At 51.2% G+C, this 26229-nt stretch overlaps 8 protein-coding genes across 8 annotated transcripts; 3 read left to right on the top strand and 5 right to left on the bottom strand.

The window, feature by feature from the left end:
• Positions 1–1129: 1129 nt before the first annotated feature.
• Positions 1130–3631, top strand: LRP88_01988 (uncharacterized protein; the record flags this gene model as incomplete). Its single annotated transcript, XM_083238659.1, has 1 exon — positions 1130–3631. One exon carries the CDS (start codon positions 1130–1132, stop codon positions 3629–3631), a length of 2502 nt encoding a protein of 833 aa, XP_083105767.1.
• Positions 3632–5005: 1374 nt separating this feature from the next.
• LRP88_01987 (NADP-dependent oxidoreductase) lies at positions 5006–6028 on the bottom strand (the record flags this gene model as incomplete). Its single annotated transcript, XM_083238658.1, has 1 exon — positions 5006–6028. The coding sequence occupies one exon, from the start codon at positions 6026–6028 to the stop codon at positions 5006–5008; it is 1023 nt and encodes a 340-aa protein (XP_083105766.1).
• An 869-nt stretch (positions 6029–6897) lies between these two features.
• Positions 6898–7591, top strand: LRP88_01986 (uncharacterized protein; the record flags this gene model as incomplete). The annotated part of the gene is made up of 3 exons (XM_083238657.1): positions 6898–6980; positions 7072–7172; positions 7224–7591. 3 exons carry the CDS (start codon positions 6898–6900, stop codon positions 7589–7591), a joined length of 552 nt encoding a protein of 183 aa, XP_083105765.1.
• A 761-nt stretch (positions 7592–8352) lies between these two features.
• On the bottom strand, positions 8353–10289 carry LRP88_01985 (amino acid permease/ SLC12A domain-containing protein; the record flags this gene model as incomplete). Its single annotated transcript, XM_083238656.1, has 5 exons — positions 8353–9287; positions 9344–9572; positions 9624–9777; positions 9833–9994; positions 10057–10289. The coding sequence occupies 5 exons, from the start codon at positions 10287–10289 to the stop codon at positions 8353–8355; spliced, it is 1713 nt and encodes a 570-aa protein (XP_083105764.1).
• A 2505-nt stretch (positions 10290–12794) lies between these two features.
• Positions 12795–13113, bottom strand: LRP88_01984 (uncharacterized protein; the record flags this gene model as incomplete). The annotated part of the gene is made up of 2 exons (XM_083238655.1): positions 12795–12813; positions 12932–13113. The coding sequence occupies 2 exons, from the start codon at positions 13111–13113 to the stop codon at positions 12795–12797; spliced, it is 201 nt and encodes a 66-aa protein (XP_083105763.1).
• Positions 13114–13982: 869 nt separating this feature from the next.
• Positions 13983–15280, bottom strand: LRP88_01983 (uncharacterized protein; the record flags this gene model as incomplete). The annotated part of the gene is made up of 3 exons (XM_083238654.1): positions 13983–14097; positions 14474–15146; positions 15208–15280. 3 exons carry the CDS (start codon positions 15278–15280, stop codon positions 13983–13985), a joined length of 861 nt encoding a protein of 286 aa, XP_083105762.1.
• A 3997-nt stretch (positions 15281–19277) lies between these two features.
• LRP88_01982 (aminotransferase-like domain-containing protein) lies at positions 19278–20923 on the top strand (the record flags this gene model as incomplete). Its single annotated transcript, XM_083238653.1, has 2 exons — positions 19278–20606; positions 20663–20923. The coding sequence occupies 2 exons, from the start codon at positions 19278–19280 to the stop codon at positions 20921–20923; spliced, it is 1590 nt and encodes a 529-aa protein (XP_083105761.1).
• A 3575-nt stretch (positions 20924–24498) lies between these two features.
• On the bottom strand, positions 24499–26030 carry LRP88_01981 (uncharacterized protein; the record flags this gene model as incomplete). Its single annotated transcript, XM_083238652.1, has 2 exons — positions 24499–25700; positions 25754–26030. The coding sequence occupies 2 exons, from the start codon at positions 26028–26030 to the stop codon at positions 24499–24501; spliced, it is 1479 nt and encodes a 492-aa protein (XP_083105760.1).
• Between the last annotated feature and the right edge of the window lie 199 nt (positions 26031–26229).

Below are 26229 nucleotides of genomic sequence, written 5' to 3'. Positions count from 1 at the left end.
ACTCATATTCTTTTTCTCTACTTCCACATTGCCGATTCTGCCTCGCCCTGACTTCGGGTTTCCAGTGACACATTGGAAGATTGTGGCCTGACGCATCTCTCTCATCGCAGTTTATGCCTATATTGACTAATTGGTTCTATTTGGATTTTCTTTACTCCCATCGCGCCTCAATGACAAAGTTGGTTAGAAGACGTTCTCATCTGCTGTGCGTTCGGGCCTACTGTGTCTGGCATTGCGGAAACGGGGTTTCTTTCGGGAGTTAACATCATTGGAGGGAAAAGCCGCTTAAGAGCGCGTTAAGTCGGGCCAGTAAGCTCTGTTTGTATTGGAATGGCAACTGAAAAAGTCAATTGCGCTTTGATCCAAACAATGTTGTATCACTACCTGTGCATAGTGTTGTCACCGTTGTGCTCAGGCTGGACTCGATACCATCAATGCTCCGTATACTACCACCCAAGCGGTGAGACGAAACAGTAGTAATGCTCCCGCAACATCACTTGACCACCAACTTGGCGCGTCAGACAAAGCCGATTATCGCTTCCGACTACGGTGAAGGCCTAACCCCCGCCGAGTTGGAGAACTCGATCGAGCAGCTGACTTTAGCGAGGAACGAATAGTGAGATGGCTCGGACCTTCACGCCGTCCCCAGCCATTCCGATCTGGAATGGCACTTCTGATAGCGGCCGTTGGAAGAGCCCTGTTTCTGCCTGCAGCTGTGCATGCATTAGAACTGGAGATATCACGCATCCTATCATCTCGGCACGGGGCCTTGACTACCGGTACTTGATGCCCGACGATCAGAGAATCGCCATCTGAACCACCCCTCCCTCTCTTCGTTATCTCCCCCGCATACAGTAGACTAGCCACCCGAGGAGAGATAGGGTGACGTCCGTCGAGACACACCCTCCCGTACGGCTTCCTATCCCGATCACGTGATCGCTCCCGCAACCGGAGGCGTAGGGGTATAGTTATCGGAACCACGACATGGGAGAGAAGATCTTATTTTAGTTCAAGTGCGGAGTTATGAAAGGAAAAGCTATTTGGATATAATTCAACCTTCATCCTTTTGCCAATAGCGTCCTTTTGTGTGGTTCATCTCACAAACCCCCTTCCTCACACACACACGACAATGGCTCCCTCACCACGCGTTGTCATCATTGGAGCCGGCATCGTCGGCGTCAATGTCGCCGATGAGCTGGTATCCCGCGGCTGGTCAGACATCACCGTCGTCGACCAGGGTCCCCTGGACATGCCCGGCGGATCTACCTCTCATGCCCCTGGCCTTGTCTTTCAGACCACCACATCCAAGACAATGACTGCTTTCGCCACGTACACTGTCGAGAAGCTCTTGTCTCTTGATTGCTTCAGACAAGTTGGTGGCTTGGAAATTGCCACCACCCCTGAGCGTTTGGAGGAGCTCAAGCGAAAGAAGGGGTATGCTTCTTCATTTGGTGTTGAGGCGCATCTTATCAGCCCTGAGCGATGTCTCGAGGTGTACCCTCTTTTGAACAAAGATCTTGTCCTCGGTGGCCTCCACATTCCTACCGATGGTCTGGCACTAGCTGCCCGCGCTGTCCAAGAACTTATCAACCGCACCCGCAAGGCCGGAGTGCGTTATCTTGGCTCAACAACCGTCACCAGCATCGACCACGCCGACGGTCACGTTTCAGGCGTCGTGACACGCGATGGCACCATTCCCGCCGACATTGTCATTTCATGCGCTGGCTTCTGGGGCGTCGAGGTGGGAGCAATGGTCGGCGTGCCCATTCCGTTGACGCCAATGGGCCATCAGTACGTCAAGACGACTCCCGTACCTGGTCAGGCGGCCAGGGTTCCAGAGCTCAACGGTGTGAGACTTCCCATTCTACGACATCAGGACCAGGATCTGTACTACCGCGAGCACGGTGACCATTATGGTATCGGCTTCTACGGTCATCGACCGATGCCTGTTGTGGCCGCCTCATTGGGCGAGACACCCAAGCACGTCACCGAGCACAACATGCCATCTCGCCTCGACTTTACTCCCAAGGACTTTGAGCCCGCCTGGAAGCTCACTCAGGAGATGCTCCCCGCTCTGCGAGAGACCGAGATCGCGAGCGGGTTCAACGGCATCATGTCCTTCACTCCCGACAATGGCCCTCTTGTTGGCCAGGCCCCTGGCTTCGACAACTTCTATGTGGCCGAGGCTGTGTGGGTGACACATTCTGCGGGCGTAGCTCGAGCCCTGGCCCAGGTTTTGACGACGGGCAAGTCTGAGCTTGATCTCACCGATTGCGAGCTCTCTCGATTCGAGCAGGTCCAACTCTCTCCTGGATATGTGGTTGAGACGTGTTCGCAGAACTTTGTCGAGGTCTACGACATTATCCACCCTATGCAGCCCAAGGAGTCACCTCGAAACCTGCGCGTCAGCCCCTTCCATTCCCGTCAACAGGATCTTGGCGCCTATTGCCTTGAGGGTGGTGGCTGGGAGCGTCCTCACTGGTTCGAGTCCAACCAGAAGCTCATCAAGGATCTTCCTGAGGAGTGGAAGCCCGTCGAGCGTGATGCCTGGTCATCCAGATTCTACTCACCCATCTCTGCGGCTGAGGCTTGGAAGACACGAACTTCATTGGCCATGTACGACATGACCCCCATTCGCAGACTCGAGGTGTCTGGTCCTGGTGCTGCAGAGCTTCTTCAGCGTCTGTCGACTGCGAATGTTGCTGGAAAGCCAGGCACTGTCACATTTACTCTTCTCCTCGACGACCATGGAGGTATTCGCAGCGACGTCTTCGTCTCCAGACTCTCAGAGGACCTGTTCCACGTCGGTGTCAACGGCCCTGTCGACTTGGCGTACTTTACTCGGGAAGCTCGTGTTCAGACCAAGAAGTCTCCATACCGATTTGTCGAGGTTCGCGATATTACTGGAGGTCTCGCCAGTGTCGGTTTCTGGGGTCCTCGTGCCCAAGATGCGATCAAGTTGGTCACCAAGGACGACTTTAGCGAGCGAGCTCTTCCCTATCTCCATACCAAGAAGGCAGTCATTGCGGGTATTCCCGTCATTGCGACGAGGTTCTCGTACATTGGAGAGCAGGGCTGGGAGATTTACACAACTGCCGACAACGGCTTGAGACTCTGGGATGCTCTCTGGCAGGCTGGTCATCCTTACGGAGTCATCGCCGCTGGTCGAAGCGCATTCAACGCCCTGAGAATCGAGAAGGGCTTCCGGTCTTTTGGCATCGACCTGACGACCGAGTACGACCCTTATGAGGCTGGACTCGATTTTGCCATTCACCCCGGCAAGGAAGGCTATGTTGGACATGCTGCGCTTAAGGGCAAGTCCAGTGAGAAGGCTGCTAAGCGACTCCGTGGTCTCATCATCAACGACGGACGCTCAGTGGTTCTCGGAAAGGAGCCCGTGTTCGCCAAGGGCAGAGCAGTTGGTTACATCACCAGCTCTGCATTCGGATACAGCATCGGCAAGCCTATCGCGTATGTCTACCTCCCCAAGGACGTCATCGACGGAGACACAGTCGAGATTGAGTACTTTGGCCGCCGCATCAAGGCGACGGTCGCGGATCCGGCTTTGTACAAGCCAGAGTTTAGTCCCTACGGACAGACTAGCACGGCCAGCTTCTCAGCTCGCCTATGATTACGAATTAATGGTTTGAAGGAAAATATGGTTACAGTTGGATTTGCAAAGAAGGAAGCATGTTGGGATCTGTTTGTTTGTTGCATGTCAAGGCAGAGTTTTGCGTGTAGAGCGAGCCTGCTTGGCCTTTCATTGCATGAATTAATATGAAAATAACAACGTTCATTCAACTCGATGCAAGTAAGACGCCGTGAGGCGTATCTGTGATAGTCTTTTCGCCAATTCCCAAAAACACAGCCCGTTACGCCGTCGCTCCCTCCATGCCTTTCCGCCAACATCCACCAACATAACAGCAACCTCAACGCCAAATCATGACTTAAACCGAATACTCATTCCCTAAGTCACCTCTCTTCATCGGTCATGCTAATCCCAGAAAGCATCCAAGTCCCATAGCTCTGGAACCGACCCACGTCTCGAGTCTTTCGACAGCCCAAAGTCGCTTACAGACTGCTTGAACGTAAGACTTGGCTGTCTGCAGACAGCCACGGTGCTCCGGACAGCCGATCTTCATCCCACCTGAAGGCACCGGGACGCGCACTTGGACTTTACCATCCAGGGTACCAGCCATCACCATGTCAAAGACTTCTTTCTTTGTCTGACGCGGCTCTGCACTCCCCCCTGACCACACGCCGAGCTTTGGCGCAAACCTTGATGCACCACCGAGGCTGCTCAGACTCAGCAGCGGCCTCGAAAATTGCTCCTCCAGGTTCATAGAGCGCGGAAAGAGGAAGAATGTCTCTGCTTAGGGCAGCTATGGTGATGTCTTTTAGCACATCAAGCTCGCCCACGGTCCAGGGATGGTTCGGGGGGGGGGGGGGGGGGGGGGGGTGGCGTACCCCTACCGTCACGGCGCGGGATAGTGGCCGGAGGCTTCCACTGTTCATCTCCCCATGCCTTGTCGAGGAACTCCAGTGTTTCCGCTTTGTATGCTTCCGTATCCGTGCGGTGCCTGGGCGCCTCAGTTGAGGCTGACTCGGGACCAGGAATTCTTAAAGTATCACCCATTTTCTTCTTCTTTTTCAATGACGTATCCGTCATACACTGGATCAAAGAAGACATGAATCACCCATTTTCTCTGGTGGAGATTTGGGGACGGTGGATGTCGATTTTGTTTCTCTGCGATGGGTGTGTTTAGGATGCACGGCATCGATGGAGGAGAAGCCTCATATCACATTACTTATATATACATTTCTGCCCAGGCGGAACGTTTGTTGAGAACTGCGGTACAACTCTTGCAAAGTTTATTCATACAGATGAAGCTTTTTGTATACCCATTGATATGCATGGCCGAGTTCTACCTAGGCCGTTATCAATCTGTTTTGACTTTCATCAAGCATATTACCACCGTCTAAACCTCACATCTCCTTCTCATACTCATTCGGACACCTCAACAACAACCTTGCCTCTCGCCCGGCCAGATTCCACCTTATCCCAGGCTTCGGCAAACTCACCAAACTTGACAACACTGTCAATGTTTGGCTTCAGCTTTCCTGCCTCCAGAAAACCAGTGATGATGTCGAGGTCCTTGCCGAGTGGAGTAATAACAAACCAGAGGCTTTGGACGTTCTTCTTCACGTCTGCTGGGCGGTTGTCCTCTGGCACACCGCACACACTGACGATAGTTCCACCTTCTCGGACCGCATACCAGGACTGGGCGAGCGATTGGCCTCCGATGCAGTCAAAGACAAAGTCAACCTGTCGAGACTGAGAGTCCTCGGCAACCCATTCGCCGGTGCTCTGCTTCTTGTAGTCGACGGTCTCCGTGGCACCAAGTTCTCGAACAAAGTCACCGTTCTTTGGTCCAACTACAGCGACGAGACGGCTGACTCCAGCCGCACTCGCAAGCTGGACCGCCCAACTGCCGACTCCTCCAGCTGCAGCCGTGATAAGAAGACTGATCTTGGAGTTCTTCTCCTTCGCGGCTGTGTCGCCGTTTAACGCCGAGGGATCTAGCGGGCCCTTCGTGAAGAGGGATTGGTATGCCGTCAAGGCACTGATTGGGGTCGCTGCAGTTTCAGCCCAACTAAGGTTCTTGGGCCTGATGGCAAGTTCTCGCACACGCGCCAGAGTGTACTCAGCCGCGGCGCCCGGACGATTGGCTTCAATGCGAGCGTAGACCTCGTCGCCACTCTTGAAGCCACTGCTTTCTGGAGCCGAGACAACTGTGCCGGCGAGATCCTGGCCTGGGATGGGGATCTTGTCATCACCGATGAAGTCGGGGGCCCAAAGAGCCCAGTCGAGTTCGCCCTTGCATGGGGCGGTGGCGTGCACCTTGACCAGGACATCCTCGGGGTGAGTAGGTACGGGAACAGGGATCTCGGAGAGGATGAGGTTGTGGGAATTTTTGTCAGGCTGGAGAACTGCCTTCATCGTGGTGGGAGTGTTGAGAGAGGCCATGGTTCGCGTGATAAGATGAGAGCGATTGATGGCAAAGTTAGAATTGAAAAGATGGTTCGAATGAAGCCGAGTGCGAGTAAAGGTAGATGTGAAAGCTTTGCGTGGAATAGTCACAAGGGAGATGACTCTTGGCATTCTTTGACAGCTGCAGGTGCCTGTTCTCTTTAAACTCTGCTTCCATCGAGTCTATTTGTACTTAATTCTCAAATCCATAGCTCTCCCGAAATATTCCATTGCTGACAGCCACCCTCCACAGATTTGGCTTGTGAATACAACCTCTTTGAAGCAACGTGCCATGTACAAACAGTACTAAAGGCACTGTTTTCCCGATACGGTAATCTGCCAACCACAGCTCAAGGCTTGGCACATCTGGCTCTGCCAATTACCGTCCAACGTCTTTGCATCATCGCAAAGTCATCAATGCCCGGTTGACCCGGGGCTGAAAATTGGACTTTCCTCATGACCAAAGAATGACTCACGGCACTGTAATCAATAAACCATGCGAATCGAGAATTGCGGCTATTGTGATACCTCTAGCCGCCCTTCTAGGAGCTCAGATTTGCCAGTATCACTCGGCTCAACCACCCTTATGCATAGATTTTCCACTGTCAAATAAGAACCTGCATAACCAACTTGGCAGCCAAACACTGTGAAAGACAGCTCGGCGTTCATAGTGCTTATGATCGACGCGTGGAAACGTGGGGACCTCAACACATTCGCCCTGCGGATACCCGATACCCGAACGACCCGCCTACTCAACAAGCTAATAGCAGAGAGCCGCGAGGATTGGGTTGTGTATAAAAGCAGCTGTTTTCGCCGTTAAATCCTTATTCCTTCATACAAACAGCACTCTTCAAACAATCAACATCATGGACTTTCCCAATGTCGACTTGAACCTCCGGTGGCAGGATCAGAATGTGGTCAAGAAGGATGGCCAGTGGACTGTTGATGGGTGAGTTCATTCCCGGTGACATCTTTTTGCATTGCTATCATGCATTTAGTCAGATCTGAAGCCGTTGAGAGTATAAACTTACTTTATGTAGACGACCGACCGTTGGTGTTGCTGTGTCCCATGTCCATCACCCGCCCAACATCCCCGGCCAAACATGGCTCGGACTCACCGTGACGGCTCCTGTAAATGCTGGCAAGTATTTCTTTCTCTACCATTGCAAACTTAAGACTGACTGATCTTCAGCCACGCCTCCTCACACTCACGCCGGCGCAGCTGTTGTGGCAACCGTCATCCGTGGCCACGTCCTCAACCAGATGGTCCACACTCACGTGGACCCTGCAACTGGCGAGACACGCTCTCACGACAGTGGTGCCAAGATATATGGCCCAGGTGAGAGCTGGTATGAGGCTCCAGGATGTCACCATGTCCGTTCCGAGACCGTTGGCGATGAGGAGTGTGTCTTTATCGCGAACTTGATTGTCAGCACGGATACTTTCAAGGGGCTGGATATCAAGTCTCGATCCCCAGAAGACGACCTGGCTAAGATTCTGCGTGTTGTTATTATTGACAAGGAGGTTGAAGAGCAACAGGCTGCTGCCGCACAACAGTAGGGTTAGAAGTACCAGGTTGTACAAGATTCGAAAATAAAATCAAGAATTTCCCATTACTTGAATACAAACTTCGGGTCCTCAATTAGCATGGTACGAAATAGCAGCAGGGCCATTGAAGATATGAGACCTGTAAAATGCATGTTCTGTTAAGCCAGGTAGTTCTAGATGCAAGCATGTCTTGTGAGGCCAACTCATTCAAGCAGAGGCTTGTCGCAGCGTCATGCTACAAACATCGACTGATTCATAAAACCTTAAAATTTATGCCATATTTAGACACTAGGTACGAAATTCTCCCCAATAACAGCCGCGGAGACTCGTTGACTGGTTTGGTGAGGCCGGGGCCAGCTGGCCAGGCCAAGATGCGTCATTGACTTGCGTAACTCTTCTCCACTACGGTCACAGAACAGGGTCGAATTTTCCATGATCATTGAACCAGCTTGTTTCCACATTAATTCCCTCATCTTCATCAAGACGCTCACCATCTCGGGAGGTAGGCTAATCGGGCAACCGATCAGACTGTCCCGGGCTCCGGCGGGTGGAGACCGGGTATCCATCGGATACCCGAGTGCCCGGGATCCCGCACTCAACCCTTTCAAAGTTAGACCGGACAACGAATACATTCACGGTCAGAATATCAAAGAAGATGAGTTAAACCTAAATATAGACTACCTAGATGCTGAAATATGCTATGGGTTTGATTGGCCAAGCAAATGCTTGATCGCCGAAGTGAACACTGTCTACAACTATGCTATTATTACAACTTAGAACATGACGTTCAGCACACGCTTCCAGGCGGGCGCCGCAGCAAGCTCACGACGGTAAGCGTTGATGCTGTCCCAGTCATGCTCACGAAGACCAGTATCGAGGTCAATCTCGCTAAGCTTCAACCAACCCTGTCTCTTCCAGATATAGCCAAAGATATAGAAGACGATGACAACGGGGAAGGCCAGGTAGGACTCGAAGAAAGACTCGGCATCACCGACGGAGCCGTCAAGGTTGGTAATGGCAGTGTAGAACTGGGCAATCAGAACGATGATGTTAAGTCCCAGACCAATGTATGAGCCCCAAATACCGGCAACAGCCTTGAAGGGGATCTCGTCGAGGGTGTGGCCGTGATACTTCCAGGCATGTCGGAAGCGGATGTGGCAGAGACAGATAGATCCCCAGGTGAACAACGCAGCCAGACCGGAAAGAGCCTGCAGCCAGGTGAAAACGGTGCTTCCGTTTCCGTTGACACTGAGATATCCCAAGAAGCCGATCAAGATGATGGAGGTGACGGCGGGAAGGGGACGACCCGACTTGTCGATGTATGCAAAGAACTTGGGAGCGAAACCTTGCTGGGCGAGAGCAACAAGAGTTCGGCTACCACCGTACACACACGACACACCAATGGACAGGACGGAAACCAAGATGATAACGTTCATGAACGAGTCGTAACCCTTGAGACCGGCGTTGGCGACGGCGATGACAAAGGGAGAGGCGCTAGGGTCGTCGCTGCCGGCGTTCAACAGTCGCTTGTCGGTGGAGTCGACAAGAAGACCGACCAGGAGGAGACCAACGACGTAGAAGAGGGTGATTCGCCAGAAGACTTGCTTGATGGCGCCGGGGAGAGCCTTGGCGGGGTTCTTGGCTTCAGCGGCAGCGAGACCAACAAGTTCGGTACCGCTGAAGGAGAAAGCAGCAGTGACAAAGACACCTGTATCATGTTAGATATTGTACTTCATAAACCTTGGTTGGCTGTATGATACATACCACAGAATCCTCGGAAGCCGTGCTGGAAGGCACCTGGGTCATACCAGAGTCGGGCGCCCCAGTATTCGTGATACATGCCGTCAGAAGGTCCACCACCACAGACAAGGACAACAGCAACGATCATGAAAATGACAGTTGCCGAAAGCTTGAGAAGCGAAGCCCAGAACTCTTCTTCGGCGTATCCAAGAGTACCAAAGATGTTGATGATGATGATGACGACGAGGAAGACCTTGAAATGCTGTTAGTTCAGGTCGAGTTCCGCTTGAACATGGCTACTCACACTAATCCAGATGGCGACGTTGCTGGTGGGAGCCCAGTACTGAATGACAGTACCGCAGACTGTCAGTTCCAGAGGCAAGACGAAAGCCCATTGCATGACATAGTTCCAACCCATGGCGAAACCCCAGGAAGGATCAACGAATCGGTTGGCGTACCTAAACATCTGTTAGTGCTTCTGGTGACTTTGAATGTTTGTCACGGTCGACTCACGTGTAGAAACCACCAGACACGGGATACATGACAGCAAGCTCACCAAGGGCATAGACGACGTTGAACATCATGACACCCATGATAAGGAAACCGATAAGGACAGAGCCAGGACCACCTGTTTGCAAGGCAGCTCCACTACCGACGAAGAAACCAGCACCGATACTAGGTTCAGTTAGCACCTAAGGTCAAAGCCCAGATTTGATTGAGTCGGGCGAGACACTCACCTGCCACCGATGGCAATCATGTTGAGATGGCGGGGCTTCATCCGTCGCTCAAGTTCTACCGATCCCTTACCATGATCCTCGTGGGCGGTAAAGGACTCGAGGGTGAGTCCATTGCGAGTGGCCCATGACTTCTCATGTTCGGTGGTGACCTCACTAGAACCTGGCTTCTCATCCAATCTTGGAGAACCCTCTTGAGCCTCAAGGGCTTCATTCTTGGGACTGATGTCTGCCATTGTGAATTGAATACTCAGAAAAAAGATTGACTGAGTCGAAACAAATTGCTACGGACGATCACCAGCGGGAGAAGCCAGATATAACGTCCTCCCTAGGTGGCAAAGCCATGGCCACTGAGATAGCACGTCTATTCGGGCCTAAGTCAATAAGGAAGGTCCCAACGACCAGAGTAAAAAGGTACGTAATATGCGTATTACAGTTAATCGTTGGTCTGATCTGGGGGAAGCTGGCGTACACGGATAAAGCGGCAACACTATGCCGGAAGAGAAGGGCACTACGCCACATGACCAGGGTGTGCTCTAACCTGTTAGGTCGCGAGGCTATCAGCTCCCCGTTGATCGCGTGTGTCTGCTGTTTCGCGTTCCTGGGAGAAGACGGCTGGAAGACTCGGGGAAGATGCTTACGTGGTACGGGTTATTTTTTAAGCTGTGGCATGGCTTCAGCGGCATTAATGGCAATTGGCGAAGCTATCAAGCATGCCGGGAATTTGGAAGAAAGAACAGCTCTAGAACAAAATGGGGGGTCAGTTTCTAGGGCGATTTATCCCGGGCTTGACCAAGTTCGGGAATGACGGGGTTGCAGCAATGCAACCGACATGGTTCTACCAAGGGATACACTTTAGTCCGGGGTAAAAAGACCCCCTTTTCCCATGTAAATTGACCAGGTTCCAGGTATCTCTGTGGTATCTCGATCGACGCAAGATGGCGTATCAGTCGGGCACGCCGTGTGTCACACCTGGGTCAGCGAACGGAGCCGATCTAACCGGCCGGTCTTATCACTAGTGCGAACCCCGCGCATAACATACGACGCGGAGATGCCTAGGGGGACGCTAATTGGGTTGTCGGTTGCAGTCTTATCAGAGGTTAATTTGCCGAGGCAGACACGGGCGTGTCATTTCTTCAAAAAGTCCCGTCATGTTTGACTTTGGTTTCCCAAGGAGGAATGTGAAAGGATTCTTGTGTTGGTCTCGAGACGAAGCAATGTCGAATGAAGGACTCGTTTATTTATGGAGTCGGCCCCGGGGATGTGGAACAAATATCCCGCTGCTATCCCCGTGTCAAGACTTGGCCCTTTTTGCACGACTCGGAGGTGTGCGAGATTCGATTCGCGGCAAGCCCGGCGGGAGGGTGGTGACGGGTAACAAGATGGTCGCGTTTTGCCTTTGAGAGGATATAAAACATACAACATATACGATGTTGTAGTTGCGCTTTATAACAATGACTAGCATTGGCTCTTTCAATGATGTTGTGTAGTTTGAGGCTCAATAGATCTGATCGAAGGCTTGGCAGGGCCTGGGCGCTTGGCGTTGCGACTTGACGGCTTGGCGTGAACCAGGAAGCTCCATGTCGCGCGGCAAGCTTGATCGGGGCCTGATCAGAAAAGGTATGAAGACCGCTGAATCTTGCAGATATATAGATGAGGCGTTGTCGGAAAATTTGGCTTTTCGAAATAGTTCTGTTCTTCTGCATCGCTCAGCGGAGTGGCAGAATCGATGAATGGGGGGAGCGAGCTGATGACGCAATCCTCCGCTACCCTGCACCCCAGCCAATTTTTTTGCTCGTGGTGATTGATGTCCTTTCCAAGCGAAAGAAAAGTCCAATCATTGGGTAGGTACTGTGGGACACTCTTAACGACCTGGGGCTTTTATTGTCTGAAATTGAGAATAATACACAACGTGTATGTTCTGTTGTGTGCATCTCATTCTCACAACATGAATCCCTCATGAGTTGCGACACAACAGCCCGTTTGCTTTCGCGCCACGTGCGTGTTCTCGAGTGTGGAGTGGCTTGTGGAGTGGCTTGTGGAGCTGCGGGCGATGAAAGATAAGAAACACTTGCATGGCCCACTATAAACCCACTTTGCCTAAAGTCACTCTTATCTATCACGTTACTCTCTGCTCTCTTATCAGCTTTCAGCCACTTGAAGTGATAACGGTCACCAAGCTACACAACAGAGACAAGTGTGGCAAGGTCCTTAGCCAAAGCCACTTTCAGCCACATTTAGCCACGCCCGAGAGTCGTTTGAGGGCTCACTATCATCAATCAGTAGGGCACTAGCTGAAGTGCTAACTAGTATGGTGCAGTCGCGATAGTGCCTTATCAGACTGGGTATGTGGAGTACAGTATTCTTTTTTTCAATGACGCATCCGTCATACACAGGATCAAAGAACACACTACAGTAAGAGACACAGCAGCATATGTGGAGAAAAGTATGACACTCGTGTAATTCAACTGGCTTGCCACCGTCGAGTACGAAATGCGAGCCTTCGCACAAGGGAGATCGAATGGGCAAAACATGGGTTGAAGCACGAGAAAAACCGCATGGATGCTGTTGTGATGGAAAAACATAAAAAGCCATTTAAAGCTGACGATAAGAGAAGAAAAAATCGTGCATAATATCGAGACTGGCATTCGCTCTTTGACTGCTTATCTATGCTTGGCTATCTGACACTCAGAACATAACACCATCCTAGGAACACTTCCACCACGATCACCGATACTTTGTCAACCATTGAGCTGAAGACTGCGTCAATTGATGTTAGAATATAGAGCGGTGAAAGAAGGGCCAGTGGCATTTCATACCTCACAGATGGCGTATTGCTATCATGTCCACAGATGTGTGAACTTAGCAGCAGGGGCACCAGCCAAAGTTGTTGCAGCAGCGGTACTTGCATTCCTTTGCATTGGCGATCTCAACCTTGGCCTCGCCCTTCTTGATCAAGTCGGTGACATCGGAAAGACTCATGTCCTCGTTGGCTTCGGGGGCGGGAGCTGCGATGGCCAGAGAGGCCAGGGCGAAGAGGGTGAGAGCGGAAAACTTCATGGTGAACTTGGTTGAGGCTTTGAGTAGAGGAGTTGATTTGTGTGAGATTGCAGAGGTGAGAATCGTGTTGGATTGTCGGTTTGAATTCATCTGGCAGAGCTGTACTCTTTATACTTGAACGTTGGGACCATCGGTCCTCGAGGGATTCGGACCTTGGCGCGTGAACGTACGGGCTTCCTTTCACACAGTGACTCTACCTGCCTATTTGAGTTCTTTGTAAGACTCGAATGTTGATATCTTGTGGGGAAATGTCTGGGCATACGTTGAATGTAAGCATCGCCACACTCCCAAGAAAGGTATGTCTCAGCGCTTGTGTCCCCATTCGTTGTTGCCTGTCTGCACGACGTTGAAAACGAGGCTGGGTGAGTCTTTATAAGTGGATTAAAAATGATGATGATGATGAGGAAAACTGGGCCTTCTGGCCTAGATGAGAAGGTGATAATTGAAGTTCAATACGAGGCTTGGAGGAAGAGCAAGTGTGTTGGAAGTTAAGTTTAGGACTTCTGCATTGCATTGAGTACCTTCCTATGAAGGAAAGTGAATAGCTTCCAAGACGCACATAAGCTTATTTCGCTCTTCCCGCTCATAGACTTGTGGAGAATCGAACTGACCGAGCCACGCACACTTCTGTACCGTCGTAGGAGATAGGCTGAGTACAACTGTTTCATACTTATGAGAAAACAAAGTCTCAAGTCCTTAGGAAGATGCCCGCCATGTGGGGAACGATGCACTCAATACTCTTGCTTTTCTCTCTGTCTTGCAACTGCCCTCTGAAATAAAAAAGTGGAGGGAGCGGCCTGAGCCCAGTCACGATGACAGAATAGTCATCGTGGTAGATAAGGACATGCCGGGTCTTCCCCAGAGTAGAGTTACTGAGCGCCCTGATCCCTGTCACGGCCTGGACCCGGGAGAATGCCAACATCACGCTTGAAGCGCTGCAGCCATTCGTCATTATCAGCTGCAGTTTGGTTCCACGCATCGTCACTAGAATCATGTTAGCGGGGCAAAAGTTACGGTGGTTGGGCGTTGGCACCTCTCAAATAAGATCCACCGAGCTTGATGCTGAATCTCGGCGTCTGATGGTACGTGTTGATTTGGGTTGTTGGGTGACATCGTAGCCATTACGAAGCGAGTCAGCTCCTGTGCTAGACGGCGGTAGCAGTTGGAATCATTCATGAAGAACGTCTTTTTCATCATGTCTTCGAAGGCCCCCGGGCTCTTTCTTGACCGAGCTCCGGAGTCGAGACCCCCTGACTGTTGTGGCTGAGCCCCTCGCACGGTTGCCCGAGCACGATGAGCCGGAGTTACTCTTGGTGCGGTCCTAGGGCCTCTACTGTGAGAAGGCCTTAAGGTAGGGGACCAAATCGAATCATTTGCGATTTGGTAGTCTTTGGCGTGGACGTGGGTACCTTCCAGCTCCAGCTGTTGTGAGAGAGGACCATCAAAGTTTTGAGTGGTTTGAAGGTGAGTGCGTTGACGGAAGTCGGCCAGCCATACGGCGGAAGACATCACAAGCCTGATGAGCCAGTCCGCAATGAAATCGTAATGCGGTATAGGTAGCTCTTGAACATTACCGATAATGTGGCAGCATTCTTCTTGTAGCTCGTCGTCTGTGATGTGTATGTCGAGTACAGCCTTGGCTTGGATAAATTCTTTGAGTTGCATCTCGAGCGGACATTGTTCAAACAAGTTGTCCTTGCCGTTGATCTTGAGAACACAGAGCCTGTTTTCAGCGCCATGTCGGAGGGGCGCGAATTGAGCTTGTCTGGCAATCTCCTGGTCTCCCATTAGAAGGTCTCGGAGCCAAGAAGGCTCGGCACATCGTCGGGACGATGCTTCCGAGGCGAAGATGATGCGACAAGCCTCGAGCTGTATCTCCTCATCAGTGGGCAGGTTTCCCGTCTCTTCCTTGTAGTTGACCATGAAGTAGGCAAGCTCCAGTGTGATAAGCTCGTAAGCACTCCGCGGGGAGTCGGCTGGAGCACTGGTTGCAGTAAATGGAAAAGTAGATGTTCGTTCCATCTCGATCAGGTCTAGATAAAAAAAAGTCAGAGATTAGTGCCGTCAAGCTCAAGGATCCAGAGGGATACTCACATGGTGGTATAGAGCTCTCCAGCATGTCGAGTATAGATGCTTCAAAGCCCCAGTCGCCTTTCCAATCAGCCATGGTGCTGCCATTTTTAAAGTGCTCTGCTAGATGATCAACTCGGGGTGGCCAGCTATTCATAGTAATCCCGCAAAAACCACATCGGGATCTAATTTCTGATATCGCGATCTTCCAGCTCTTCATAGACCAATCAACAAACTGAGCGTTGTGGACGAGCTTCAGATGCTGGTTTATATGATCCTTCCGGTAGAAGGACTTATCCTCGACTGGTCTCACCGTGCAGGCTGTGTGGTTATGAGTCTCCAGATGAGCATCATCCGGGTCAACCATCCTACAAAAGACGCAACAGACTTGATTTGTCCTCGGGTTCGTCGCGCGTGATCCTTCGGGCGTACATACCCATCTCTCGAGAGATAGGTGAAGCGACTTCTCGTGTCTCTGCCAGTCGTGCTTCGTTCTGAAGGCTTCGGCACAGAAAGTGCATTGGTATGGCTTTTGGGGATTGATCAGTGATGTCCGTCCCTTTCTCTCGGGTATGGCTCTTCTTCTGCGGCGACGATGGCTGCGTAGCCTGTTTATGTTGCCGACTGAACCAAAGGAGCCGCCTGAACGGTGAGAATAAGCTGAAGCGAAAGAACTGCCACTGGATGTGCCTGCACTACTTGCCAGGGCGCCATTGCCAAAAGAGCGATCCGAGTCTTCGTCAGTCAACACAGAACGGTAGTGACTGTTTTTTCTAGGGGGGCTCTCCCAGCTAGAGGCTATGGCCCTAGCAATAGCAGTGACAGATGCGGGCTCACTCTCGGGCGGCGAGTCTACCCAGCGCTGCAGCGGGTTCGTGTTGTTATCGACAGCTGGCGTCCCAGGCCGACGGCTGATATCGATTGGGCCAGTTTGCGTGTGATCGGTGTGGGAAAATGGGTTCCTTTGAGGCTGCGCTCTGCGTTTGCGGCGAGTGTTGGTAAACCAGTTGGAAATCTGAGTCTTGGTGAGGCCTGTTTGACGCTGAAGGATTTCCTTTTCCTGGTCTGTTGGGTAGGGGTAGCGGCTGTGAAGAGCTAACCATCTTTTGAGAATCTGGAGAGCTTCTTTGGAGAAGCGGTGACCCGTCTTTGCTGGAAGAGTGCTATTTCGATAATTTTGTTCAGTGATGGCCATATAGCTAGTCATGGGTCCTCTGCGAGAATCCTCAGCCAACATGGTGCTCATCAGTCTAACAGGGCCATAGTGGGGAGGCCCGGACCCTTGGCTTGTTGTGGCTGGGATAGACGGGTCAAGAGTAAGTGAAGGAGGGTCTGGAAGTGCACCAGCAGCTTGAGGGAAGGTAGGATTAGAGAGCAAAGCGGAAAATTCCGCGTATGAACCATCTGTGCATGAAGAATCATCCAGAATAGGTTGCTCGTCAAAGTTTGCCAAGCTATCGAGGTTGATGTCGTTGAGATCAATATTGGGGGGCAGCAACTCATCGCTATGGATATTGGCTAAGAGAGTATCGATGCCAGGGGTGATAGTGATCTCATTGGACTCGTGAGGCTGAGAAGAAGACCCGGGCTCCTTCTCTACCTGCCAATGGGGAAGCCCGTCCATCTCGCGGGAAGGGGGTTTATGTATGGTGGAGAATATAGCGCCACGGCGTGATTGTCACTTGCCGATAAGTTAAGGCCTCAAGCGAAACTGGGAGGGAAAGAAGAGAGCGCCCCTTAGAGTTTGCACAAATTGAGCAGAGAGAAAGAAATGGCTCCAAGATCAGTCGTGACCTTGGATGAATCGCGTGCCTGTGACTTGATTGGCTACGCCCTGTGTGTTGAACAAAGGTGGGTCACGTCGACAGTGGGGAGGGGATCTGATGAAGAGAACCTCGTTTTAGGTGCACCTATGTACATGATCACTTGATATTAACGATTGGATGTATAATTACTGCGACTATAGGGTGAATGGGTATAAGCTATGCCCCTGTTCGGGTGTCGATAGAGCCCATGGTTGGCGACGGCATAGACGTAAGGTCAGCCTTGGCGTGTGTTGTTCTCGCGGAAGCCTTCCTTGTTGAGAAAATGGGCAATCCGCTTTACCAAGCACAAGAACAGGCTGTATTTGCTCCAGAAGTAGGTGTCTCCAAAGGCCAGCTAGAACTTCGTCTGTGGTAGCCAACCAACTGTCATGACCCGGGCTGTAAAGTAGCAAACTAAAGCGACCAAGTAGGAGCAGTTGGAAAATAGAATTAGAGGCACCCAGCCAGTCGGTTCATCCCTGATCCCTAGTAGGGCACCCGCAGTGGGAACACTCATCAGAGTTCCGAAGCTGGCAAACATGGTATCCGTCGCAAAGTATCGACCGTAGTGCCCTGACTCATAAAATTACCCTAGACAAACAGGGATGAGGCCGAGGTTGCTTCCACTGGAATCTCTGAATGTTATGGAAATGACAATTAGAACTGGCCTTGAGCCGTTGCACAGTAGCCATATGCCAAGCAACGCGACCACACTCAGGGCGATGGTGACGATGATGACAATGAACCGACCAAACTTGTCAGCCAGGAGGCCTGATAGAATCCAGCCCAAGACAGAGCCAGCAATGATAAAAGATAAGAGGAGGAGGCTGTCTGAAGTCGGAACACCGTGCGCTGTGCCGTATGAGAGGATATACGCCAGGGGCACGAAGAGACCGATTACATGAAAAATTATCCCCGGGTAGCCAAGGCAAAGCGAGGGTCACGGAGGATACCAAAGTCTGGCCAGACGGACTCGGTTTTGGGTTGATCTTTATTGCTCATCCGGACTGACGGACGACTCGTGATGAAAAGGTTGGCCGGGACGGCAAGGCCAAGCATAATGAAGCCCAGGATTCGGCAACTCCAGGCAGAGCCGATATCATTTGGACCCAGAAGACGCCGAAGCAGGAGAGAAAACAAGGTTCCTCCGATGCCATGTGGATGCGACGCCTGTTGCGAGGCCTCGCCTAGAGTAGGAGAAGTGAGCAATGGCGCCATATGCAAGTGCGTTTGGGAGGGCACCCCTAAAGCCACCGACGGTGGAGTATGTCAAAATGAACTGATAGTAAACTACAGTATCTTGATTAGAATTGCGGAAGCCGAGGAAAAAAGGGACAGGACTTACTCTTCAATAGACTTAACAGCATCAAGCCAAGCACAATGAGAGTACATCCTGCGGCCACGGGAGCTCTCGGCCCGAAGCGATCAAAGACGGGACCTACTTGTATGCCAACCAGGAATACCAAAAACAGATACAGACTGAATATCCAACCTATCTGTGAATGGCTAGAGTCCTGGAGTTGGTGGCTCTTGAATGAGTAGGACTCAAAGATAGCGCTTGTGTTGATGAGGCCGTAGATGCAGACCATGGAGACCATGGAGCACCAGGAGCCAAAGACGACAAGCCAGGCGGTCAACCCACCCTCAGGAAAGGTGTTTGATGCATCGCCTATTGTTTGGCCATGGTCGCGATTGTCGGTAGCAGTAGAGACGCCGTCTTTTACAGGAGTCTTGAGCTAATCGGATTGTTGATTGGGGGTAGGGTGGTTCTTTAGGCAGCTGTCCTCTGCATGTTGGTTCGATGACAATGGCATGTGAAAGCCAAAGGAATTGGCTATAGCAGTTGAGATAGCGACAGAGATAGAAACTGCCCCGAGACTCTCAAGATGGGCATATATTAATCTTCCGTGCTTGGGTTGCGCGCTGAATCAGCTTATACACGCAAGGCGCAAACTACACAGTGCACCACACAAGGGCGTACGATAGAGCATGGAGAGTACACAAGGCGTACAAGAGGGCATTTATTACACCAAGGCGTGAAAACGTTAGGGCGTTGACTTATGACGATGCCTAGTAGCTCACATGTAGTGGATATGCAACTTCGTTAAGAGGTATTTGACGCATTAAAGGGCGGCGCGTATGCCCACATGTTTCAATGCCGGTCATCAAAATTCGTTACTGACCATTCTACTCCAATTTCATTCGCGTCAGAGAGGCAGCTCCTCCAATACTCTTTTCGGAGATTGGAACTTCGACCGCATTCTACACTTCTATCACCCCCCTGCTACAATGGCACTCCCAACCGCAGTAGAGTCAAGCACAAAGACAGAACTTCCACTGGGCATCGACAACATCAAAGCTCAGCGAAAGATCCTCGGCAAATCACAGTGGGGCCCTGCCGCTCCAGCCAAGAGCGAGACGTTTAGAATCCGTGAGCACGGCCACAAGCCCAAAGCCAAGAGATGGGATCACGTCCTGAGCAAGGAGTCGGCTGAGCGCATGGGCAATTCTCTCAAGTATGCAGCCGGCTTTCTCGGTCTACCTGGAATGATATCTCTAGGCGGAGGGCTGCCGTCTAGCGAATACTTTCCTTGGGATGAGCTCTACTTCAAAGTACCCCCAGCTGGCCAGTTCTCTGAAAAGGACATGCACGAGCATGGGGTCTTACTCAAGGCGGGCAAACAAGACCAGGCCAGGGAACAATCCGAATTCGATATTGCCACAGCATTCAACTACGGCCAGGGACATGGCTCTGCGCAGCTCTTGCGTTGGATCACCGAACACACCGAGCTTGTCCATGACCCTCCGTACTCGGACTGGGCATGCACCATGACTCTTGGCTCAACCTCGAGCCTGGACTTTGCCTTTCGCATGCTCGCTCAGCCTGGCGATTACATCTTATCGGAGGAATACACATTTTCCACGGCTGTCGAGTCTGGTACGCCGATGGGCATCAAGGTTGCGGGCGTCAAAATGGACGAAGAGGGCTTGCTTCCGGATAGCCTCGACGACATCTTGATAAACTGGGACTCAGAGAAGCATGACGGAGCTCAGAAGCCGCGTGTTCTATACACGGTGCCTACTGGCCAGAACCCTACGGGTGCGACTCAGGGTGTTCAACGAAGAAGAGATATCTACGCCGTGGCTCAGAAGCACGACCTATACATTATCGAAGACGAACCATACTATTTTCTTCAGATGCAGCCGTACACAGGTCAAGGCTCACCTGCTTTGCCTCCTCCAAAAACTCGCAAGGAGTTTCTGGATAGCCTGCTGCCGAGCTATCTAAGCATGGACGTGGACGGCCGAGCCATGCGCATGGACTCTTTCTCCAAGGTCCTTGCTCCGGGCACCAGATGCGGTTGGATCACAGCTAGCGAGCAAATGGTTGATCGGTATAGCAGGCACTCAGAAGTGGGCACGCAAGGTCCCAGTGGCGTGTCGCAGCTCATGCTGTTCAAGTTGTTGGACGAGCACTGGGGGCACGGAGTGTACCTGGACTGGCTGGCGCATCTACGGATGGGCTACACCCAGCGAAGAGACGTCATTTTGGATGCTTGTGAGAAGTGGCTGCCCAAGGAGGTAGTCAGCTGGAAGCCGCCAGTAGCAGGCATGTTTGTAAGTTGCCATCATAATTTGTGACAGAGCTGGATAAGCTGACCGAGTCTCCACAGCACTGGCTTCAGGTCGACTGGAAGAAACATCCGAGCGCCGTTTCCAAGGGTATCACTGAGATCGAGCATGAGATCTTCATGGCTAGCATCGAACACCGCGCGCTGGTCATTAAGGGTAGCTTCTTCTACGCCAACAAGGCTGAGGAACATGATGCACTCTTCTTCCGGACCACGTATGCTGCTGTGCCATCAGATAAGATTCATGAGGCTATAAGACGATTTGGAGATGCAGTACGGGAAACCTTTGGGCTTGAACAATGAGTATTTGCTGAAGAGACAACTGGGTCTCTCGGCCTTAAAGGATGCTCTACGCTTCATTGAATTATTGTTCGCTCCATGGAGATGTATGGCTAGCATTAACTCCAAGTCTATCTTAATCACTAACCTTAGCTATCAAGCTATCAATACGGGCCCTTTTGCGTCTCAGGTCCCGTTTCCTATCCTCCTGCTTTATCCACCACGACTGGAACTGACCGTACTGCTTGTACAGCTCCTTTAAGTCCTTGAAAGGCTTAGTAAAAACAGGATATGCCGCAATGATAGAGTCCCCTTCACTGCTTTGTAATTCCAATCGTGGCAAGTATTGATTATGGATCATCCTTGACGCCCACGCACTGAGACAATGGCACCGGCACGTCTTGGGTAAGGATTCTGATGTGTTCTTGATAGCGCAGTCAACGCAACAGCGAACCCAGTGTTCTTGGGTCCCATTCCTTCTCAGGCGCCTAAGCACGATCTTGTAAATGATGAACTGGAGCTGCTGAGGTCCTGACCCATAACGGACATAAGCTGCACGGCTATCGAACCACGGATCATTGAGACACTCTGCAATGCAAGCAAAAGATAAGGAAGGGTCAATGGAGATTTCCGGTAGTCCTTGTGTTCCTAGAACATCCGGTCGAGCGGGATCGGTGAAAGATGTGACCATTTCCTGAAATTCAAGTCCATGCCACGTCACCCCGTACGTGTTTTCTATATTCCATGGAGTGGAAGACTTGTCTGGTTGAGTCGCATCTGTGAGGGTTGAGTTTCCATTGTCCTGGGTAGTATGATGAACGCCACGAGTTTCGAAGGCTCTTCTGATCATTCCACATAAGCCGGTCAAACCATTTACCGCGTAGGAAGGTTCGATGAAATATGCGCAAACAACAGCTTTTGACCTGTTGGGCTCTCTCAGACTGGATCTTGAATGTATCAAAACGCATCCATCCTCTGAAGCATGCAGAGGTTTGCATTTGGGAGCCTGAGAAGGTGTTGCCCCTGGACGGATGAAATGTAGTTTTTCAAAGATTTTGGACACTCTGAGAAACGGTTCATCAGGCTCCAACAGCCCCTTTTTGAACGACTTGTACAGGTTGTTGACAAAATCTCTGGTGTCGGGTGCATTTCACACTTCGGCTACCCTCCCGATTTCACACCGCTCGAGGCGGAACGCTGACCGACGGATGGCAAAAAGGAGGTTTTCGGCGACTGAATTGTTCTTGATCGTCTTGACCATGTCGACAATAGATCTGTAAGTTGGCCTGAACTCCGCACAACGATGACCTTCTCTGCTGAAACAATTCTCTTCGTCACACCGACACCGCGGGAGCCTCGAATTCTGAAACTCTTGCAACGCGTCTTGAGCGACCGCGATTACGTGAAGCTCGCGGACTATGTGCCACTGAGGGGATAAGTAGGATGAGAAGGTTAGATTCACACGAAACTTGGAAGAGGGTGAATCTCGATGCGTTGGCGCTCTTTTTTTCATGGTCCAGAGTCTTTCAATCTCGTTTATGGTTTCCAGGTCAAGCAACGCTGCGTCATCTAGATACAGAATTGATCGAGAACGGAGCTTTGCGAGCTTCCTTGGCTCGACAGAGTTGAAGAAGCTTTGGATATTATCGCGAGTTATGAAGAAGCAGCAGAAGCGTGATTCAGTGAAAGCTGCGTGGCGAATGACGCCCTCGGGTCGGTCCAGGTTGGTGAATTCTTTCTGAGCTTGGAGATACGCCGCATAATCGTCCTATTTAGTCTGATCGTGATTAGAAATCTGAGTGTGCTCGATCAAGGAGGATGTGAAGACGTCGGTGTCTATGAAGCTCAACGTGTCGTTCTCTCCAGAAGCAATAGTGCGGAGTTCGCTGATGATGGAATGCCGGTATTTATCTCTTGCCCAGTCGAAGATATAATCGATGATCAGAAGAAGCTGAAGGGCCTCGTCTCGTTTCGTGATGGAGCCTGTCCAGGCTTCAGCGATTTCCTAGGTCTATCAGCAGGCAGGAAGAAAAGCCGATCGAACACCTCAACTTACACAACCACTCTTCTCTGTGAGCCCCAATGTCACAGCTCTGTCAGATAGGTATGCCACAGAAACACTCGAGTCTTCTCCTCTATTCATCAAAAACCAAACCAACGGCCCCGATGACCATTTAGAGGAAGATCCGGCAACAGTTCTCGGACGTTGCTGTGTCTGAAGGAACGTCCAGATCGGAAAGGCACTTTGCAGGCGGATTGACTCCCAGTCACAATCGGATTTCCCCGACTTGGCTTCGAGAAGTAGGAACGGAAAGTACAGCGGTTCTCCAGTTTCATCGAATGGCGAAGGCTGCAAGATTTCCTCAATGTGCGCATCTCGATTGGTGCTCGAGAATTGTGTCTTGAGGCTATCGCTGAGGAGGTTTTCGAGATTTCTTGTAGGCCTTAGTCCATAAACCGCGTCAGGCTTCTCTTGCTTGGGTAGGTGTGCCCCTAGTTCTGGATCATGTTTGACAAATTCGTCCTCCCGGTGCCCGAACAAACGGTTAATACCCCTAGCTTCGAGGCTAGTCAAGACCTCAGCCTCTTCGCGCTTTTTAACATGGCCCCCCTGTGAAAGCTTCTCCTCTTGACTCACTAATCATCGGGGCGGTTGCTCCGTGAGCACCGACATGGCGCTCGGTTTGCCTGGCGGCGTTGGAGAGAGTCGGGCACCTCACCATGGCTGCCATCGCGGATAACCTCGATTTCCGAGCGCCAAAGCCGTTTTCTGCAGTTCGGGCTATATCCTATTAATATAGGAAGTCCGATTTCAAGAACCAGTTTCAAACCTACCAGACTACCTCCGATCTCAACCTAGCGAGGACATAGGGCTCACAGGCAAAACGCCAGGTCGACTCATCCTCCGCCTGCATCTCTTTGCTACCTCCACTAGGTTAAGCACTCGTACCTTGAGGTCGAGTCTCCAAGGAGCTGCCTCATTTTCGTCGGTTGCAAAAGTATCGAATTGAGTCTCTCCCAATCGCTTGACTTCTTGTATAGTATTCGCATGAGCTGCTGGGTAGTCGGATTGTGCCAGGTCCTGGACAAAGGTGATGCCCTTGTCCCTGCACAATCTTTGCAGAGCATTCACGACTGGCAGACTTAGTGTCGGCATCTTTCGTGTCGAGCGTCTGGTCAGTTCTAGACGCTGTGGAGGTAAAAAATCCAGAGGGATGGCAATCTCAGCTGCTGATATTTTAAATGGACGCGTACGACGGTAGGCAACGAGGGTCAAATGGCCAATCATCAAGGCGAATCGCGGGTCGCCAAGACAGCGGCCATGCCCCTTGAAACGCGGGGGTGCTTTATCATCGATAAGATGAGGTGGTTGAAAAGCTTATTGGTGGTGCTGAGGTATGCATACACTATTCTTCCTTGTCGCAGACTTTTGTATGTACTGTGCTATTATTGAGACCTTGGTGATCTTCTAGAAGAAGCTGTATGACACGCTAACAAGAGCACGGTTCTGGGTTGGTATTATGAGACACAACTTCAGAGCCATGCAAGACGAGATAGTTGCTCGCTTTGATGTCCTCTCTCAATGCAGGCACAACAAGTTAGACTGGCCTCATCAACATTCCATCAGTTTCATTTTCCTCCCCTGGCAAGCCGTGCATGGGGTCCTCTATCAACTCGAGAGCTGACGTACTTTCCGTTGCCTTCACCTCAAGCCTTCCCACAGTGGTGTCATCCGAGTTCCCGTTCCAGTCTTTCACAGGGTCTAGCGTAGAGCCAGCACCCTTGGCAACAGACACAATGGCTGTCTTAAAGTCTAGGAAGTCGGTATCGGGTTGTGAGCTGATCTTGCGCCATAGACCTAGTGTCTTAAATTTTCCAAGTGCTGCAAGTCCGATTATAGCGACCAGGCTTAGTGTTGTGGTGGCTATTGGAAAGTTCCCAATTCGATACGCTTCCAGCACCACAAACCCCTGCGTTGATTTCGTCTCCTGAAGGAGGGCCACTTGCGCCGCGCCAGAGCTCCCCAGAAAGTTATCAATCAACACCTCTAGACCTTCCTCGACTGCGTTGAGGACGTCTTGGTCGACAGTCTCTGTCCGGTTATTGCGGGCTCGAACGTTGTCGATGTTGCGGAGAAACGAGTCGCCAAGAACTGAAGTGTAAAGGGTGGTGAGAGTTTGGGACAAGTACCCAACTCCTTGGAACGAGATGTTGACCAATGCACGAGACGGATCAATGTCTAAACCCTTTCCAGCTGGAACGACCGAAATATTCTTTGCACTCACGTCAACGTCAACCTTGAACCGGGTGGGTGAAAACTTTGCCTCGCACTGAGTTTGGTTCAGAGCCATATACGCCTTGCCGGCAAGGAAGCCATACATATAACGCGATTGGCTGTTCACAGCAGCCAAAGCGGTCGCAAAGTCTTCGGTGAGGACTGCCCAGGTAGGAAAGCCGTTCCAGACACCATTAGGGAGATCCCCGTTGACCCAGAATCCTTGGGGAGCATAGATACCTCCAGGGGTCGTAACGAGATCGGACTTAATCCATGATAACTGACTTGACTTGTTGTATTGGCATGAGACCTCGCATTTGTATCCATGCTCGTAGAAGGAGTAGTTCTGAATAGTGCCGGAAATGTCGTTGATGAGTTGAGGTTGAACCAAGCCAACCGCTGCACCAACGCCGTAAGATCGTCCATGGTAAGTAAATCCAGTTGCATCAAGTTTTTGATGTTGAGGCGTAGAGGAGTCCCTAGAAGATGCCTGGCTGACAGCGTTAAGGAGTAGACCCGTCCTAGCTAATAGGAGTAGAGTCAGTAGGTGCATGACTGTGAAATTGAGACGAACATACTCTTCCATGCGACGTATGAGAATGTTCCCCTATCTGATATGCTGCCCAACAGTTGATCACAGGATGTAGCAGGGGGGCATATTGTTGACCAATACTTTGCTGTTGATTCGCTGTAGTCTGGAATTGGAATCAAAGCTTCGTGCCGAGCCTTTGTTAATATGGGAGTGATGGATCCAGCCCAAAGAGCCGCAGGAATCTGCATTCCCAGCAGCCAAAGGATGGATATAAGTGACATCTTCTTGGTCTGCCACTCCCAGATAGGCGACTTGGATACCATGGCTTGCCGGAGTTTCAACTTGTCGAGTGTGGGAAGTTTATGGCTGGAAGCCAGCTGAGCATTGGTTGAAAAAGCCACGAGACTCCCAAGAACATAAGTCTGGCCTATGGATAGAACTGTCGAAAGAACTTGGACGATGATTGAGATGTAGGCTCGGTACTGTTTTATGAGATTGACGTGGTGGATGTCAGAGAACCGC

This window comes from Fusarium phalaenopsidis, assembly GCF_050370095.1.
Source record: "Fusarium phalaenopsidis strain FUZ10S chromosome Unknown contig_32282, whole genome shotgun sequence".
NCBI lineage: Eukaryota > Fungi > Ascomycota > Sordariomycetes > Hypocreales > Nectriaceae > Fusarium > Fusarium phalaenopsidis.
Note: the sequence above shows the minus strand (reverse complement) of the source record. Positions and strands in the feature narration are given on the sequence as shown.